Source organism: Lotus japonicus, chromosome 3 (assembly GCF_012489685.1).
Source record: "Lotus japonicus ecotype B-129 chromosome 3, LjGifu_v1.2".
NCBI lineage: Eukaryota > Viridiplantae > Streptophyta > Magnoliopsida > Fabales > Fabaceae > Lotus > Lotus japonicus.
The window spans coordinates 59,254,727-59,272,040 of NC_080043.1; the positions used below are offsets into that span (position 1 = coordinate 59,254,727).

General features: G+C 37.2%; 3 protein-coding genes across 6 annotated transcripts; 2 read left to right on the forward strand and 1 right to left on the reverse strand.

The window, feature by feature from the left end:
* The first annotated feature begins 1,224 nt into the window (after positions 1 to 1,224).
* Positions 1,225 to 1,817, forward strand: LOC130744317 (histone H3.2). The gene has a single exon (XM_057596508.1). The coding sequence runs from the start codon at positions 1,289 to 1,291 to the stop codon at positions 1,697 to 1,699; it is 411 nt and encodes a 136-aa protein (XP_057452491.1). The 5' UTR covers positions 1,225 to 1,288; the 3' UTR covers positions 1,700 to 1,817.
* LOC130744316 (G2/mitotic-specific cyclin S13-7-like) lies at positions 1,786 to 7,082 on the reverse strand. 4 transcript variants are annotated; one of them, XM_057596505.1, is made up of 11 exons: positions 6,857 to 7,080; positions 5,044 to 5,144; positions 3,748 to 3,895; positions 3,608 to 3,650; positions 3,462 to 3,509; positions 3,159 to 3,350; positions 2,932 to 3,057; positions 2,604 to 2,852; positions 2,375 to 2,530; positions 2,104 to 2,285; positions 1,786 to 2,014 (listed from the first exon to the last, which is right to left on the reverse strand). In XM_057596505.1, exons 2-11 carry the CDS (start codon positions 5,060 to 5,062, stop codon positions 1,867 to 1,869), a joined length of 1,311 nt encoding a protein of 436 aa, XP_057452488.1. In that variant the 5' UTR covers positions 5,063 to 5,144; positions 6,857 to 7,080; the 3' UTR covers positions 1,786 to 1,866. The 4 variants fall into 4 exon arrangements, with proteins under 4 accessions (XP_057452488.1, XP_057452487.1, XP_057452489.1 ...); XM_057596504.1 differs by having other exon boundaries at positions 6,802 to 7,080; XM_057596506.1 differs by having other exon boundaries at positions 3,778 to 3,895; positions 5,044 to 7,082.
* Positions 7,083 to 14,063: 6,981 nt separating this feature from the next.
* On the forward strand, positions 14,064 to 14,462 carry LOC130744318 (histone H3.2-like). Its single transcript, XM_057596509.1, has one exon. The coding sequence runs from the start codon at positions 14,064 to 14,066 to the stop codon at positions 14,460 to 14,462; it is 399 nt and encodes a 132-aa protein (XP_057452492.1).
* The last annotated feature ends 2,852 nt before the right edge of the window (positions 14,463 to 17,314 follow it).

The window sequence follows — 17,314 nt, forward strand, 5'->3', positions numbered from 1 at the left end:
TGACCTCGAGCTTGCCGAGCTAGATCATGACAACGTCCCGTAACAGTAGTCCCTCGACTCTTGCCTCGAGCTTTCCGAGGACGAGCTAGATGATGACATCCTTCTATAACAGGGTAATTTTTTTTTTGATAGGAAAATGTTAGTTGTCAGTAAATTATTTCCTTTTCAGGGTTCGAACTCTGGACCCTTCACCATTTATCCCACCCAACTCTTATGTCTCCTAACTCTTACCGTTTGAGCTAGCCCTCAGGACACTGTAATATGATATTTGATGTTGGTCTTTTATCTTGTATGCCGGCCTTAGGTTTTTGTTGGGATTTCCCTTTGAGTCTCTTGGGTGAGACTATTATTTTGGTTCCCTATTGCTCATGCTTGGAGGTGCATGCTTGTATCTTTTGTAATGGGTTGTAACTTGTAACACCCCTTAGAGCATCTCCAATAGAGTCCTTATTTTGGGACCTTAAAATAAGATCCGGATATTATTAGATCCCACCATTGGAGCTATCTTACATGGCATGAGATCTTAGCAAAAGCTAAGATCCGTGCCTTAGCTCAGTTACTCTCAAATGTGAGATCTTAAATAAAATAATATTTTTTTTTCTCTCCTTCAATACCATAACCAAAGTAAAAATTAGGGAGAAAAATAAATAATATAAATATATTAGGTACCGTGGGTCCAGTCAAAAGTAAAATAAGATCTCAACCACTAGAGTGAAATGTGCATGAAGACCTTATGAGTGTCTTAAATCCTATGTGGCAATTTGGGCCCACAAAAATTGAGTTAAGTCCCAAAATAAGTTCCTACCATTGGAGATGGTCTTATACTCCAATTTTGCTTATAAAAAAAGTTACTGCATTGTTTGTTTAGCTTTCCTTTGTAAAAAATAAATAAATAAATAACTTGGACCCTGAATTAGTAATTTTTCTTTCTGAAAGGAGTGAATGAGTGGACAAAAACTGCACACAATGCAAACAAGGATACAAAAATGCAATTGGGTAAGTAATTTATCAATGCGCGTTCATCCAAGAAGTGCCACGGATCGCGATCCGTGCATCGAGCATAGAAACCACTTCAACCGTTGATTAATCTCTCATCGACGGTCCCAGTTTCACACACTCACAATCCGCGAAACAAATTCTCAAAATCAAAACCAAATCTACATCTCAAAATTTTCCCGCTCCAAAATTCTCCACAACCCACTCTATATAAACCCCCCAAACCACTCTTCAATCTCACTGCAATTTCACATTTCAAATCTTCTCACTCATTCCCAATTCCCAAACCCTAATGGCACGTACCAAGCAAACCGCTCGCAAATCCACCGGCGGAAAGGCGCCGAGGAAGCAGTTGGCGACCAAGGCCGCCCGCAAGTCCGCTCCGGCAACCGGCGGAGTGAAGAAGCCTCACCGTTTCAGGCCAGGAACCGTGGCTCTGAGGGAGATCAGGAAGTACCAGAAGAGCACTGAGCTTCTCATCCGGAAGCTTCCGTTCCAGAGGCTGGTCAGAGAAATCGCTCAGGATTTCAAGACCGATCTCCGATTCCAGAGCAGTGCTGTTTCTGCTCTACAGGAAGCGGCAGAGGCTTACCTTGTTGGACTGTTCGAGGATACCAATCTCTGTGCGATTCATGCTAAGAGAGTTACTATCATGCCTAAGGATATTCAACTCGCTCGCAGAATCAGAGGCGAGAGAGCTTAGAAATCTAGGTTTATTCAACCAGTGATTTCGCATTGTAATGGTTTATCTGCGTTTGTTTGTATTGTAAGGTCGATCTTGTTTCAAAGTAATGAAAATCTGAATCTGAGATTGAATTTTATATTCTCTTGCAATCTGGATCTGAATTGAACAAATCATGAAACTGATTATTACATGAGTAATTGATTCTCTATGTTTTTGGTTGGAGGTAGAAGAGCAACGAAACCTTTGTCTTCGCTTGAGAATTTCCAGTACAGTGCGTTAGGTTTTGAATCTGCGGCGCTTGTTTGTAAACTGACTAATAGCTTAGCACATTCTCTGTAATGAAAATATCAAACAAGTGTTAATCAGAATAATTTCATCATTCATATTTCATGGCTGTGAGAGTGATGAGAGGTTATAATTACATTATCTGTTCTGTGCAGTAGCTGGATAGGCGCTTGAGCGTTTCGCTCCAGAATGGACGCCGGTTGAGGGTGCAGCGAGCAGCGTAGATTGCTGATGCCGCAATCGTTGAAGGAGAGTATGAAACAATTGCTTGGTAGTGCTCAAGAGTGAGTTCGGCGAGGAAAAAAGCCAGGTTCTCCATCTAAACAAATGATAACAATCAATGCCTGTTAACCAATCTTTAATTTAGGATATTAGGCGAACCTTGTGGTTAACTGTGTAATGAATCACCTGTTTATCTGGCTGAACACTGCTTAGTCTGACTAGAAAGACATAAGGTGTGGGAACTGTTAAATACCATTGTAACTTCTCAAGAATTGATCTCTCCATGGAATGAATTTGATGTTTGGTGTAAGCATCATTTGATATGCTAACTAAGTCAATCATCTGCAATTTCCAACAATTGATGATGAATTTAGAGGTAACAGGAAAAACGTAGGGAGTATGGTGGTAGTGCTACCTGAGGAGGGTATATCTCTTCATATTTGCAAGCTATGAGCATTGAGCTTATGCCCACTAACTGTAATTCTTTTTTCGGTATGTCCGTCGATGAGAGGTATCGATCAAGTATGTTTATGGTAAGGTAGAGTGTCTCCGGCATTAATTTGAATCTGTTATGGACCTCAAGCAGCCAATCAACAGTAATAGACCTCATCTTCTCATTAATCTCATGCTGTGATTTCATGTAATCTGAAACTCTGCTGTCACCCTACATCATGAGTTAGATTAATGAAGTGACAAAGATAAAGACAGCAAAGTATGGCAAAAGATATGATGATAATAGGTACTTCTGTTTGTTTATAGAATTTGTATAGCTCGTCGAGGTATTCAATTACTGCAAGTTCATTGTTAGCATTTTCTGCATCGATTTCAACTGGCTGATCCGCAGGCTCGGCCACGACTCCGCTAGCAGCCTGTATGGAAAACACACTAAAATATAGAAAACCAGCCAGAATACGAAACCAGGGTGAGTGTAGAAGTGTTTGTACCAAACTATTAAACAAAATTGAGCCACCTTGCTTTGTGCATTAAGCGTTGAGCTCAGAGTCTGGACATTCCTTCTAGATATTTCACACTTCATTTCACAAACAAAATCATCAGAACTAACCATGTCTACAGGATCAGGATTTGGCTTCTGTGTCAAATCTTGTACACCACTTTGCTTGTGAACAATTCCTCCATTGTCCAGTGTAGTTACAATAACACGCTGAAAACAAATATTAGGCAGTTGAAAGTGCATAAAGTCAGTCACAAGGTTTATTCAAGTACAACACATCATTAAATGAGGTAAGAAAATGTCTTGTTGATGCAACTGTACTTTCTTCCCTAGTGGAGTTCCTTGCTCATTAGCTTGTACTACCAGGTTCTGCGAAATCAAAAGGGACATATTCACTTATAACATAATGCTGCATAGATGTTTAATTCAAGTGCATTGACAAATATGTTTAGTTCATAGTTTTATACTGCTGCAGCTTGTGCACTTGCCAACAATTTTGTGTGAAAGTTCCTGCACACAACAAACAAACTTGATCAATTAAAACCAAACAGAAATGACAACACAAACTACTGATAACTTGTATAACTATGTTTGGATATCTATTAACCTCAATGCAAACGGACGAGAATTTGAAAACCTTGTGATGGGCCGTGAAATCTGCTTCCCTTCAGCATTTCTAAGCACCTCCAAATTACCAATGTCTCCAAGAACTTGACGATTGCCTTGGCCTGCCTCCTCCTTCGCTTTGCCTCTCCCTGCAAGCAACACGAAGGTGAACACCAAAGTATAGGCATTGAAGATATAGTCTAATCCCAAAGAAAAGAAATGAAGCCCGAAAAATCTGAGTATGATCAGTCAAAAGTTGAGTTCAACGTGATAAGTCTTTTCATACTAGGTGTCATTGTTACACAAATCAAATGATGGAATGATACTCTATCAAAAACTATGTCTCATGAAAGACTTCATATCTGAATCATTTTTTAGTGTATTAGCTGATAGTTTTCTTCAGTGTTCCTCTTTATCTGATTTACCATCCTAAAGCAAGGGGAAAGTAATGTGGTTGACTTAGTTGAATAACTTTGCAAAACAGCTCTTTACAGGGAACTATTTTAACCGATTTCTTCAAGAGGCTAAATGTTCATCATTTTGATTCTGGGTTCTTGCTAAAGTATTATTTGACAGTGCTTGAAACAAAAGTTTCATCTTCCATAATCATTTTGACAATTGACCATAATTGCAGTTTTTTATTTCAATTCAAACACCACCACTTGTTCTCAAATTATCCTTGAATTGACATATCAGCAAACATTCAAACAGCTCATTCTCATAATCTTCTGCATTCAAATTACAAACTCATTGCTGCTCTATAGTAGTCAATGTTTACATGCTATAAAGAAGTTGAAGGTCAAAAAAATTATTCCCAAAAGAGAGATAGTATGATCAAGATAACACACTAATACAGGGTTCAAGAGCATGATCATGTACAGGCTTGAAGAAAAGAGATACCAGCCACACATATCAGGAAAAGTAATAATGGGATTTTTCTTCTTCTTCTTTTGGGTACATTATAAAGCAACAAGCCTAGATAAAAGTAAGCTAGATCATGGATCCTACATTTTACCGAACAGGTGAGAACATCTGTCAAAGACCAAAAAAGCAACCGAGAGCTAACTACTCGGCACAAAAACCCTACAGAGCCAGCTAAAAATGTTGAACCTTAGAGAACTCTCAAGCACAGAAGCTCACATAAACATAACTAGAGACAGGATCAATGCCCAAAACCCAAAAGAAAGGCATAGAAAATCCCAAAATGCCAGTGCATTCAAGAAAGATCTATCAGCAAATCACTTGAAAAAAAAAACATTCAGAATCAGAAAAAGAAACAAAAAGCTTAAAAAACAACCTCTTGATCTGTTCTCCATCCTTCAGTCGCTGCTCAGGATTTTCGGATGGGTAGATCACATGCAGCCTCCGTCACTCTCTTTTTGAAATGTACAGCTACTTCTGATTATATAACCCTATGATCATTCACAAGTTTGATTTTTCTTCTTTTTCCTAACTTCATTTTATTACGGCTACAAATATATTTGAAATTACAGATCCTAAAATTGTGTGGACGTGATACCCGTTAGGTCCATTACGTTTCACTATCAAGCATTCATTTGAATCAAACGGAACATTCTAACTCATATATTCCAAAACAATAACCGAAAAGACATTTAAGCATTACAATGTCAATAAGAAAGAAAATTAGCATACAAGGCATGAATAAATCTAAAATTAATTCAAATTTAACTACGAGCGTTCATTTTTGTTATTTGGTATTGAGCAATGCACAGAATTGAACCAATAATAAGGTGAGTTTTTTAGGAAAAAGAAAATCAGATATGATTGCAATAAAATCATATTGTAGTGATTGATTGAGGGAAGGAATAGTTAGAATCTTTTTAAATTATTTTATTTGATACAATTTTATAGAGAGCCAAGGAAAAAATGAAAGTAAAAATAACAATAAAGATCTTTCTATCATCATAAATGGGTGATTTCACGAATGTATTATTTTCCTTCTATTTTTTTATGGAAATTTTCCTTCTATTTTTCTCAATTTAAATTCCTTTCTTTTTCTCATTTTCTCACAAAAGAATATATTTTAACTCTTCCTCTTATAACAAAAAAAAAATCTATCTTAAATCAAGTGTAGTGGAGATCACCCGTTATGAGTCACCCACATGTGTTATTCCTACATATTCCATGCTTCAGATGTCCAACCGTAAATATATAAATGTATGTTAAAAAGTCTCATATTGAATAAAAATACGACTAAAATCACCATTATATATGAAAAATAAATCTCACATATCTAAACTATCCTTTGGAGTAGAATCAAACCTCTTAAATCTTATCTTATACTATACAAAAAATTCAAACAAAAAAAGTGGTACCACCACATGCAATGCCTATTTTCACAGTATTTCTCTCTCTTACCCCAATTGGAAAAGTGATGCCATAAATCATTTAAAATAAAAAATCTATGAAACTGTATTAAAAAAAAACCTATTTATCCTAATTCAAATTCAAATTCAAATTTACTTCTAATGATATCCTATACTACATTAACATAAATTTGATAAAGCCTCCTAATTTACTGTACAATTTGATGACCAATAACGATCCACAAAGCAGAAATTTTAAGGACAATATCGAGCTTATAATAGTATGTTTGCTTTTACGTCACTACGTGGGAAAGTGCATTCATCTATCAATGAAGGTTCAGGCCCTCCTCAACAAATCGAATATGCCCTGCCTCACCAGATTGTAAGAAAAAAAAAAAAAGCAGAAGGGAGCGTCACCGAAACAACCATAAAAAAGAACATCAACGAAGAACACCACAACACCAAAGTGCCTCCAACCCAACGGAACCTAGCAAAACTAACTCACCCACACTTCGAAACTGCCCTGCCTCACCGAATCTACAAATCAGCCGCCACACCTATAAAAGCACCGTGTCAGACCACCACAGACATAGATCGCACTATACTACGCCCTTCAAACCCCACTACGACTTTATCATTAGGACGCATCACCATCATATCCGCTACAGTAGAGACAAAAAGCACCATCTAAAAAATAATAGGGAGGACAGAAATAGAGACAGAGGAACCTGAACAAGTCACCAATGAAAGAAGTAAAACAATAAACGAAAGAAGAAACTCCACCGAAGATCTATCGTCAGGACGCATGGAAACCACCACCGAGAACTATGAGCCTCCATGGAAGAGGAAAAACCATTATCCCAAAACCCAGAGAGAGAGAGAGAGAGAGAGAGAGAGAGACGAAAAAGGAGACGAATGTAGCTAAGCTAAAGAGGACGAAATGGTGGGGCAGACACCACACAAAAGGGAGGCACGGCGACCACCCAATCAGGAATATGCTTTTCTGAAGCTGCGCCTAGAAAAGACTTAGAAACAGTTCGGATCAGAAATTTCACTTGCACTTTAGGCTCACGAGAACATATTTTGATACTATTTTATAACTGTGTCATATATTTTAACATATAATTATATCATTTATTTTCACTTGAACTAACTTAGTCATCTTTCTTCTATTTAAATATATATTTTATTAGAAATTATATTTTGTAACGTGATTCAAATATTAAAGTTTAATATATCACACCAAAAAAACCTATAAATGTTATGAATAGGATGATCATTGGACCAAGCCCATGTACTCCATACGTGACCCATTGACTAATGCTATAAATATAGAGGAGGTTGCATCAAGCAACCTATCCCTATTCACAGTTTCTCTCCAGACTCTTGCTTCTCTCTACCTTTTCTATTCTATATACTTGTTTTGCTCACTCTTATTCTTAACACGTTATCAGTACGAAGCTCTAATTGGGTATAATGAAACTACCATGAAGTCCAAGTAGTGTTTTGGATTATTAACAAAATGAAAGTTCATGCTAATGATACCACCACAAAGAGTGAATATATTTGTCTAGCTGATTGTGCAACAACGCACACAATACTCAGGGATGCAAGAAGAAAATGTTCGTACTATATCTGGTACTACAAAAATGATTGAAGCCTCTGAAAGAGCCAAAATATTATTGCCTAGAGGAACGCAATTGAATATTGAGAATTCATTATATTCCTCTAACTTTGTCCTTTGAGTTGGGATATATTTTGCATGTATTATTATCATTGAAATATTTCCATAAGTAAATATTTCATTTAAGATGATAAAAGATGTAATTCGTTATTAAAGAATCATTCATTGTCCCGGAAGGACATGTAATGATGTATATGATATTTTATGGTGACTCTCTGCAAGAGACTTGAAATTGCATGGTAATGTGGTTGTAACTCCACACTCGAGTGGACTGGGCAAGACTCCAGGGTTCCTCGCCCAGGAGCGCTGGCCTAAGACGAGGAGCGGACCAGGGACTTGAGAGCCTTCATCCCGGAGGCCCAACTGGCCCATTAGAATGATTTAGAGGCGCTAAGCTCAACTCCCCCAACTATAAATAGGGGAGGGATACCAAATGTAAATGACTCTTAGCTCATTTGAGAAATATCAAACTTGAAATTCAGTGACACTTTCTCTCTAAGCGGTTACACTCTCATTCTTTCTAGGAATCTCACATCACGTTCCTTGCACCTTAGGTACTATACCTCATCTCGATGTTCATGAAGGAACATCGAGGGAGAGAATGTTGAGAATTCAAATGTGATTTAGAGACTCTCATTTCGAGTTCTCATATTTCCCCAACCATTGGTATTAAAGTATGAAGATAAAATGAGGAAATATAAAAATCCCTGAAGAATTCAAGATGTGAGAAAATATCATAGCGAAGTTCTTCATATGGAAGAAGTGATTATGATTGGCATATGACCGGTTAGACCATTCCGAGTCTTATGATGCGAAAGTCTATTTCTCAGATGTTATTCTCAAAGCCAAAAATAAAAAATTGTGGCAAAAATAAGGGGAATTTCCTATGATTCTTGAATATATTTGATGTGATACATGTGCACATATTTAGTGTTTATCAATGCATCAACCTTGATAGAGTGAAATTTCCAACCTTAATCAAGTTGGTACGTGACATGATTTTGAATGTTGAGTTGCACATGTTCATATTTAAAATGATTTGGCAAAGATATTTAGCCAAATGCTTCTTATTTATAGCTAGACAATTATTAAGAGAACAAATGTCATCTATATGCATCAAGCCAATGAGTCATTATAATTCTCTCCATTGCATTTGGTTCATTGTCTGGAAGACATGAACTTAATATCTCTCATATAAGAACCTTTTATGTGAGCTATGTGTTCTCCGTTGTTCAGTAGACAACACTTTGATGAGATTAAAAGAAAGTTGAGATTATGCTATGAATTTGAGCTATTGCCAGAAGATATTGCATATCTTAGTTATCGTTATTTCTTGGCATTAGGGGGAGAGAATAACTAAGCAGCTCTGAAAATTTGTGAAGAATGCATATATACATTCGCACACAATAATGTGAACCTAAAGTTAAAAAAAAATGCATTCTCTGACCTAAAAGGGATTTCTAAATTCCTTTATGCTGTAAATGTCCTTCTCTATTGAAATTTTGCTAGGCTAAGACATGCCTCAACTTGGTTCCAAAGATAAATCTTAGAGAAGTAAAATGGTCTTGTTATGAGGAAAATTATCATTAAAAATGTAGAGATTACGAAAACTGTTTAAACCTCCTGAAGAGGTTCAAGCACCTGTGATTATTGATACAAAGAGGACTCAATTAAAATGCATTGTACTCTTTTTTCCTTAACCATGTTTTTTTTTCCATTTTGTGTTTTTCGTGGTAGGGTTTTTAATAAGGCAATGTACCAAGACGAACTATATAATGATGTACTATTTTTCCTTCACTAGGTTTTTATCCCACTAGGTTTATCCTAGTAAGGTTTTAACGAGACACATTCTTAAGAGATGGTCATCCAGGGGGAGTGTTATGAATATGATGACCATTAGACTAAGCCCATGTACTTCATACTTGGACCATTGACTAATGCTACAAATATGGAGGAGGTTGCATTAAGCAACCTATCCCTATTTCACAGTTTCTCTCTAGACTCTTGCTTCTCTCTACCTCTTCTCTTCTATATAGTTGTTTTGCTCACTCTTATTCTTAACAATAAAAAAGTATTGGGGTTATTTGAAGAACACATGTACTCCAATGTAAATAATTTTTAAAAATATCATTTAGTTATTATCGTTTCAACCATGGTTTGCCCATGAATGAACCTTCAAATCTTAAACAGGTGTCTAGACCAGTTTAGTGACCAGTCCAATTTTCAATTGCAAAACACACATATAAATTTGTAAACATTAAGGGCCTGTTTGGTTGCAGTTTTGTTTTCAGTTTTTAAAAACAATTTTCAGAAACAATTTTTAAAAACTGTTTTCAGAAGAAGAAAACAGGTTGAATGAAATGTTTTCCAACATTTAGAAAACTGATATCTAAAAACAGAAAATGTAAACATCTTTTAGCTGTTTTGGTTTTTTAATTTTAAAAACTGAAAATGAGAATTGTTTTCAAAAATGAAAACAGTTTTTGAAAACAGGTCCTGCCAAACAGGTTTTAAGTTTTTAAAAACTGAAAACTGTTTTGAAAACATGAAACAAACATGCCCTAAGTGTTTTTAAATGTGCTCATTCCATCAAACATAAGAAATCTCTGAAACTTCTCTCTACAGTGCTATTTTACTTTTAGGGTTTTGATCAGGTGGCTGTCGCGCCGCCTCCCCGCGCGGCGGCAACCCATCTTCCTTTCCTTTTCCTTTCCCCTGCTGCCTTTTCCCTTCTCTCCCCTATTTATTTCTCCATCTCTTTTGTGGGTTATTTAGAGGCTCGCATCTTGTGTTAGAAAAGTTATGTCCTCCTCCTTGCTTTCCTCCTTCGTGTCGCTCCTCCATCCCCTGTCTGACATGTAGCTCGCATCTAAGAGCTCTCTGGTGATGTTAGTAAACCAAATAACCTCTGGTTCCTTGCCTTGCCACCATGCTGTCGCCAGCGAGCCTTGCCCAGATCTGTGCTAGCCTGTTGAGGCCAAATCGTCTCTTTCTGTGCTCGATGGTGACTTTCTGGTTAGGAAGGATGTTGGGTTATGGCCTCTTAGAAAGGAGAAGCCATTCTCCTTCTTCTTCTCTGATCTCTTTCGATTCAAGTGTGGCGACGTCTTTCCTCCGGCTAAGCAACTCGTTGTGTTGTCGGTGAGCTTCTTGGGGCGCCACCGTAGTGTTTATCCTTTGGTTTTGGCTAGTGGGTTGTTATTAGTGGTTCTCGTTGTGGCTTTCAATAGCGGAAGTGATGCTCGAGGTCGAGGCGCCGTTCAGAGTGGTTGATGAAGTTTGTGCATTTCGGTTGTTCTTGTTGTTCTCATTTCCTCTTAAAGGTCGTTGAGGCAACGATTCCGTTCCGCCCTCTACGTTTTGGCTTCTTGCAGGTTTTGGTTGTCGATTGTCTGTGGCGGTTGCTGCTCGGGTCTTTAGGTGATTTAGGATTTTTTTTGGTAGTTCTCTTCTCGTATGGTCGCGATTATTTTCCTAGTTTTCTTTTTCCTTTTTTGTTTCAGGTTCTTTAGACTTCGGGTTTCAGCTCAATGGCGGTTGTTGGGTGTTGTGGTTGGGTTTTGTGTTTTGTATTTGGGTTGTTTCTCTATTGCAGATGTTGTACAACTGGTATGAACCTGTTCGGTCAAACCTACCGTTAGTTTTGACTTTTATAGAGACCTCTTCTATTTGTGGTTGGTTTGGCTTTGCTTGCGGGGTTTTAGAGGGTTTTTGTCGTAGTGTCTAGGTTTTGGCTGGCTTTTGTTGGCTTTGTAATTGTACCCATGTTGAGAGAGGTTATTTCTCAACATTATCTATTTATATAAATATATTTCTCTTTAATTTTTTTTAAAAACATCATACATTTTTTTTAAAAAATTTGAATATATATCATAATTGTTCTCTATAATTTTTTAGATTTTCTAATTACTTCATCCCTTTTTAGTTTTTAATCAAACTTTTTTTACTTAGGGTTAATTTTTTTTCTTTCATTCCTATAAGATTATCACATTTTAATTTTATTTTCTTAATTCTTAAAAATACACATTCACGTTAATTTTGCTCATCATAAAGTATTAAATAGAGACCAGAATCACATGTTTTTTTATAGGGAATAGAACCGAATAATTTTTTTTTCTACATCAGAAAACTAACAACAAAAGAAAACTAAGGAATAGCCAAACGATCTCTCAAAATGAGGATCTCTAACGCCGACGACGGAGCTTCAAGAACACAGATTGTCATAGACGGAGACGATGCACCCTTTTTAGCTAACCAGTTCGCGGGCTGATTACAATCTCTATTGATAGCACTAAGAGTTACCTTCCAACTTCTCATCCTCACCTCATTAATTTCACGCAAAACAGGGAAGAAGACCCAGCTTTCTTGATCATCCAACGCCCGGAGGAGGTCGAGGCAATCCACGTTGCAAATGACATCTCTATATCGAATAAAATTTTAATAGAAATAAGATAAATAATTTTGAATTTTATAGGATAAAAAATATTTTATCATTCTCTTTATAGGTAAATAAAAAATCATTTGTAGTGATGAATACTAATAAAGAATAACCGCAGTATTCAAATCGAAGTTTGTAAGCGATGGATTCACAATAAAAATTAATATTAAATGCGTAAATCAATTTTTAATATAAGAAAAAGAATTGAAATCAAATTTAAAAGATAAGAGAATGCAAAAAGATGAGTTGCCAACGAGGATAAAAATGTGAAGGAAAATGGAAAAAGTAATTAGTCTTTACAAGAAGTAAGATAAAACTTTAATGGAGGTAATACTCATACTAGGTTATCATAAAAAATACTACATTATTTGAGAATTTAGTGGTGAAAATTCCCCCATATCATAGTAAATACACATATCCTTTGGTGCAAGATTTGAACTCTACCCAACACAAATTCCCAACCCCAGTTCCCATCCCTTCCTCCTAGACCATAAAAAAATGTCATTGAGAAAAATAAAAAAGTGTCAAGTAATCACGAGAATACTATAATATTATTGGTTCAATGACTTTGTGATGCATCTGTATATCAATTCGCAACCCCAGTTCCCCTCCCTTCTTCCTCTCCTTTCTTTTGTGTGTCGTGCTTGGTTTTGCAGTTTTTTGGAGCTGTCGGGGGGGGGGGGGGGCTCTCTCTGTTGCAGTGGTGGCGTTTCGTACGGCTTCTGTGGTCTTGGAGCGAGTTCTGGTCACGTGGTAGGATGCTTCCTAGAGACCCGTTGTGGATGCAAATTTGAAGGTGATTTGGAGTTCCGGCGACGTCGTCGCCAGTTGCTGCTGGTCCCTAGTCTCAACTCTACAATGTTTAGGGGGGGAGGGGTTCGTGGGGTTGAGGTTGTTGGATTTTTTCATTTTTCTAGGCTTTTTGGGTCTCTGCTTTGTACGTGTTGTGCGGCTTGATAGGATCCTTCTCAGTCGATCCTGTTGTTGTTTTTCGACTTCAGTGAGGACTTTTCTAGTAGGGTTGTTGGTAAGGGTATTGTTGGTGCGGTGTTTTGTCAGGGTTTTGGAAGGTCTTTGTTGTAGTGGCTGGATTTTTATCAGGCTAGGTTATTGTGCCCTTGTTGTGAGGGGTTATTTCACAACTATATATATATATTTCGTTTTCGAAAAAAAATAAGATCAATGTTTGTTATTCATTATTATTTGTCCTGCTTTTATATTTAAATCACGGAATGAACGAGGTGGAAGGTTTGGACCGTAAAATAAAAAAATTATTGAGAAAAAAAATAGTGTTAAGTATTCTCAGTAACTCTCAAATATTATTGGTTCAATAACATTGTGATGGATCTCATCTTAACTATTAACAAATATAACATCAACGGTTGTGATTCATTTTCATTTGTCTTACTTCTATATATAAATCGTGGAATGGATAGCATGAACAAGGTGCAAAGTTCGAACCCTACCGAACACAAAATCCCAGCCCCTTCCTCAGACCGAAAAAAAATGTTATTGAGCAAAAAAAAAAAAATAGACTGTTATAGTAATTTTGGGAACTCTCAAATACTATTGGTTAAATTAGTTTGTGGTGGATCGTCACCATAACCGTTGATTAATATAAGATCTACGGTTGTTATATGCCCCGCTTCTATGTTATTGAGCAAAAGAAAAACTGTTATAGTAATTTTAGGAACTCTCAAATACTATTGGTTCAATTACTTTGGGATGGATCGTCACCATAACCGTTGATTGATATAAGATCAACGGTTGTTATTCAATGTTATTTGCCCCGCTTCTTTATTTAAATCGTAAAATGAGTAGCATGAACACACAATCACAATTATTTCAATTCGGAGGAAAATTTTGCAATGGCGCGGACTTTGCAAACTGCACGCATGTCCACCGGAGGGAAGGCACCGAGGAAGCAATTGGCCCCCAGATCAGCTCCAAGAACTGGATGCGTCAAAAAACCGCACCGGTACAGGCCGGGGGCGGTGGCACTCAGAGAGATCAGGAAGTACCAGAGGAACACTGAGCCTCTGATCCGAAAGATTCCATTCCAGCGTCTTGTGAAGGAGATCACACAGGCCATCAATAATGAACTACGGGTCCAGAGCGGCGCCGTCTCTGCCTTGCAGGAAGCGGCTGAGGCTTTCTTGGCTGGTCTCTTTGAGGATACGAATCTCTGTGCCATTCATGCGAAGCGCGTCACTATCACGCCTAAGGATATGCAACTTGCTCGTAGGATCAGAGGCGAGAAATTTTGATTTTTTTTTGACATTGACTTGTAATCTTCTGCATGCACGTGTTGAAAATTTATAGTCAGAACACAATAAAATTACAAGTCTTGAAATCAATAATTGCAATTGAAATTTATTGTGCGAATCAATTCACATTATTATAAAAGTATAAAATCAGCCAATTGATTAACTTTCAAAGGGAGAGAATCATAGATAAAATTCTAACTCTAATTGTAAGTTCTTGATTTACTGTTCAATCTCATGTATTAAAACTATTAAATCTCCAAAACCCTAATTTAAAACGTACCACATGTATTAAAATCATTAAATCTCCAAACCCTAATTGTAAGTTCTTGATTTACAGTTCATGAGCAATTTTGTTTGTTCCAAAACATTAGAATGTGGGTTGGGCAAGGATTACCCTAGCATGAGCCCAAATGGCTAAAAACTTTGTCTCGTATGAAGAGGTGTAGTTGTAGGGTGGTGCGAGTCCATCCTCATTTTTGCCTATTATTATGTACTATGTCGAGTTTGAAGGTAAAGTCTTTTGCTACACATTATTTTTATGCTATATATTTTTAATTTGTTTTCTCTAATACTCATAAAACTGAGGTCAGGAAGATAGTTATTATTGTGGTATGGGTATTTGAGTGAGAGGATTTTGATCCCAGATTTGATTGAGATTTGAGGCTTTGTTTTACAAGAGATTTTGATGAATAAATTAATTGAGCCCATGTCCTGTGAAATGTGGTGTTTCCCTTTTTCCATTTACAGCTCCAACTGGCTAGTATTGAGCTTCAGTTTGATTCTTATGAGAAATCATAAGATATTTTATTGTGTCATAGTGATTCTGCATAGTTTATTTAGTAATAAATATGAAAATTGTAGATTGTGTAAGTTAATTTTATCTATTATGACTTGTTTAAGCAACATGACTTGTTTAATGTATGTTTGTTGTTGATGCTCTTCAATCACTAGTGTTTTCTTGATTTTGATTTCATAAAATAATTAATTTTGCTTTGTTGATACAAGTTTTTTCTTTAAGTGGAGGAAAATCAAATGATCCGACTGCTTCTTTTAAAGTTGAAATGCATTGCCCATTTGCAGTATATATTGCAAATTGTTTTTAAATTAACCCAAAGGAGGAATAATGATATTTAACCTTGTTTTATTTTGATAAAAGTTTAAATGTGGTAGATTCATGTTGATTCACCATAATTCCAAGAGGGTAGGTTCGCAAATTGCTAGTACTCATCAATCTCATATGCAAATGTTGGGAAAATGGAAGAAGAGTCGCGCCGTGAACGAACCACTTCCCTATAAGCAACACTCTGGCAGACCTCTTGTGCAATCTAGTGCCGGGTTTTCTCCCCAAGTGATCTTCCTATCCTCAAGGCCACCACCCCAAAGAAATTTACGCATAATGGTTGTACAAGTCCTCACCCCAAAGAAATTTATAAGCCACACTTGACCGCCAAAAGAGATTGTCTTTTTACGCCAAGCGGAAAGCCTCTCCATAGTTTCTTGACCACTGGCTCCCAGGTTCTATGACAGCTAGTGCGGGCACCAATCGGAATTCCCAAGTAAGTAAAATTTGTGGACATAATTTTGCAGCGGAGAATCGAAGCAAGTTGATTAGTTGTAGGACCTGAAACGACAATAGTGGCCAATTTGCTTTTGAAGAACTTAACCTTTAGTTCGGAGCTTAGTTCGAAACAACGAAGAACCCGTTTGAGCACCACCATGTTTTGGATAGACGCAGCTCTGATGAATACAGTATTATCAGCAAACTGTAATAAAGAGACTACACAACTGATGTTTGTGCCAACCTCATAGCCCGAGAACATGCCCCTATTTATGGCATTCATAAACAATCCATTGAGTCCTTCCACCACAATTAAGAACAGAAAAGGGGCAAGGGGATCCCCTTGCCTGAGGCCCTTCTCCATTTTGAATTCATCGCACGGGCTTCCATTTACCAACATAGAGACAGATGCCAATTCAAGACAACATTTGATCCATTTCGGATTAAAATTCATTCGCCCCATCATATATAGCAGAAAATTCCAATAAACTGAGACATGCGTTTCTTGTATTTTGCTTCATGAACGATCTCATTCAACACCACCACGTTGTCCAGCATATTACGCCCGCCAAGAAAAACAAATTGGCGCTTATCGATGACTTTCCGAAGAACCAATTTAACCCCAAAGCCAACAACTTGGAAACAACTTTGTATACACACTCGATCAAGGAAATTGGCCTGAAATCATTAAGGTTTTGCGGGGAGGACACCTTAGGAATGAGCGCAATAAAAGAGTCATTGTTACCTCTAGGCCACGCACCACACCGCCAAAATTCATCGACAACTTTAGAAAAATCAGCCTCTAACCCCTTCCAAAATTTCTTAATGAAGTGAAAATTGAAGCCATCGGTGTAACGCTCCGATTTTCAGGGGTTACAGTAGCAATCTGATAAAGTAAATATGCAATGTTTTTTCAAAAGGATTCATAAACACGAGTATTATTTTTTTTTCTTTTCAAATTAGTTCCAAAACATGTCATGCATACTCCCAACTGCAAATCAAATTACATCGAGCCTTGAACAAGGCAAGTACCCGAGGGTAAAACGACAACACACAACCTACAGAACCTAACAAGAATCAGATTCAACAAAGAATCCATTATGCAAAGACACCACAAAATCCGACATACTCCCTGCGATTTCCACATCGGGGAAACGCAGGAAAGCAACGTATCAGAACCTACCCGAAACCTCAAATATAAATTCCTAAAATCATTATGCGAGCTTAAACCAATAACGGTTAGCTCTCTAACCCAAGGCTCTAGCCTTAAACCTGACTCTACTCGTCGAGTACT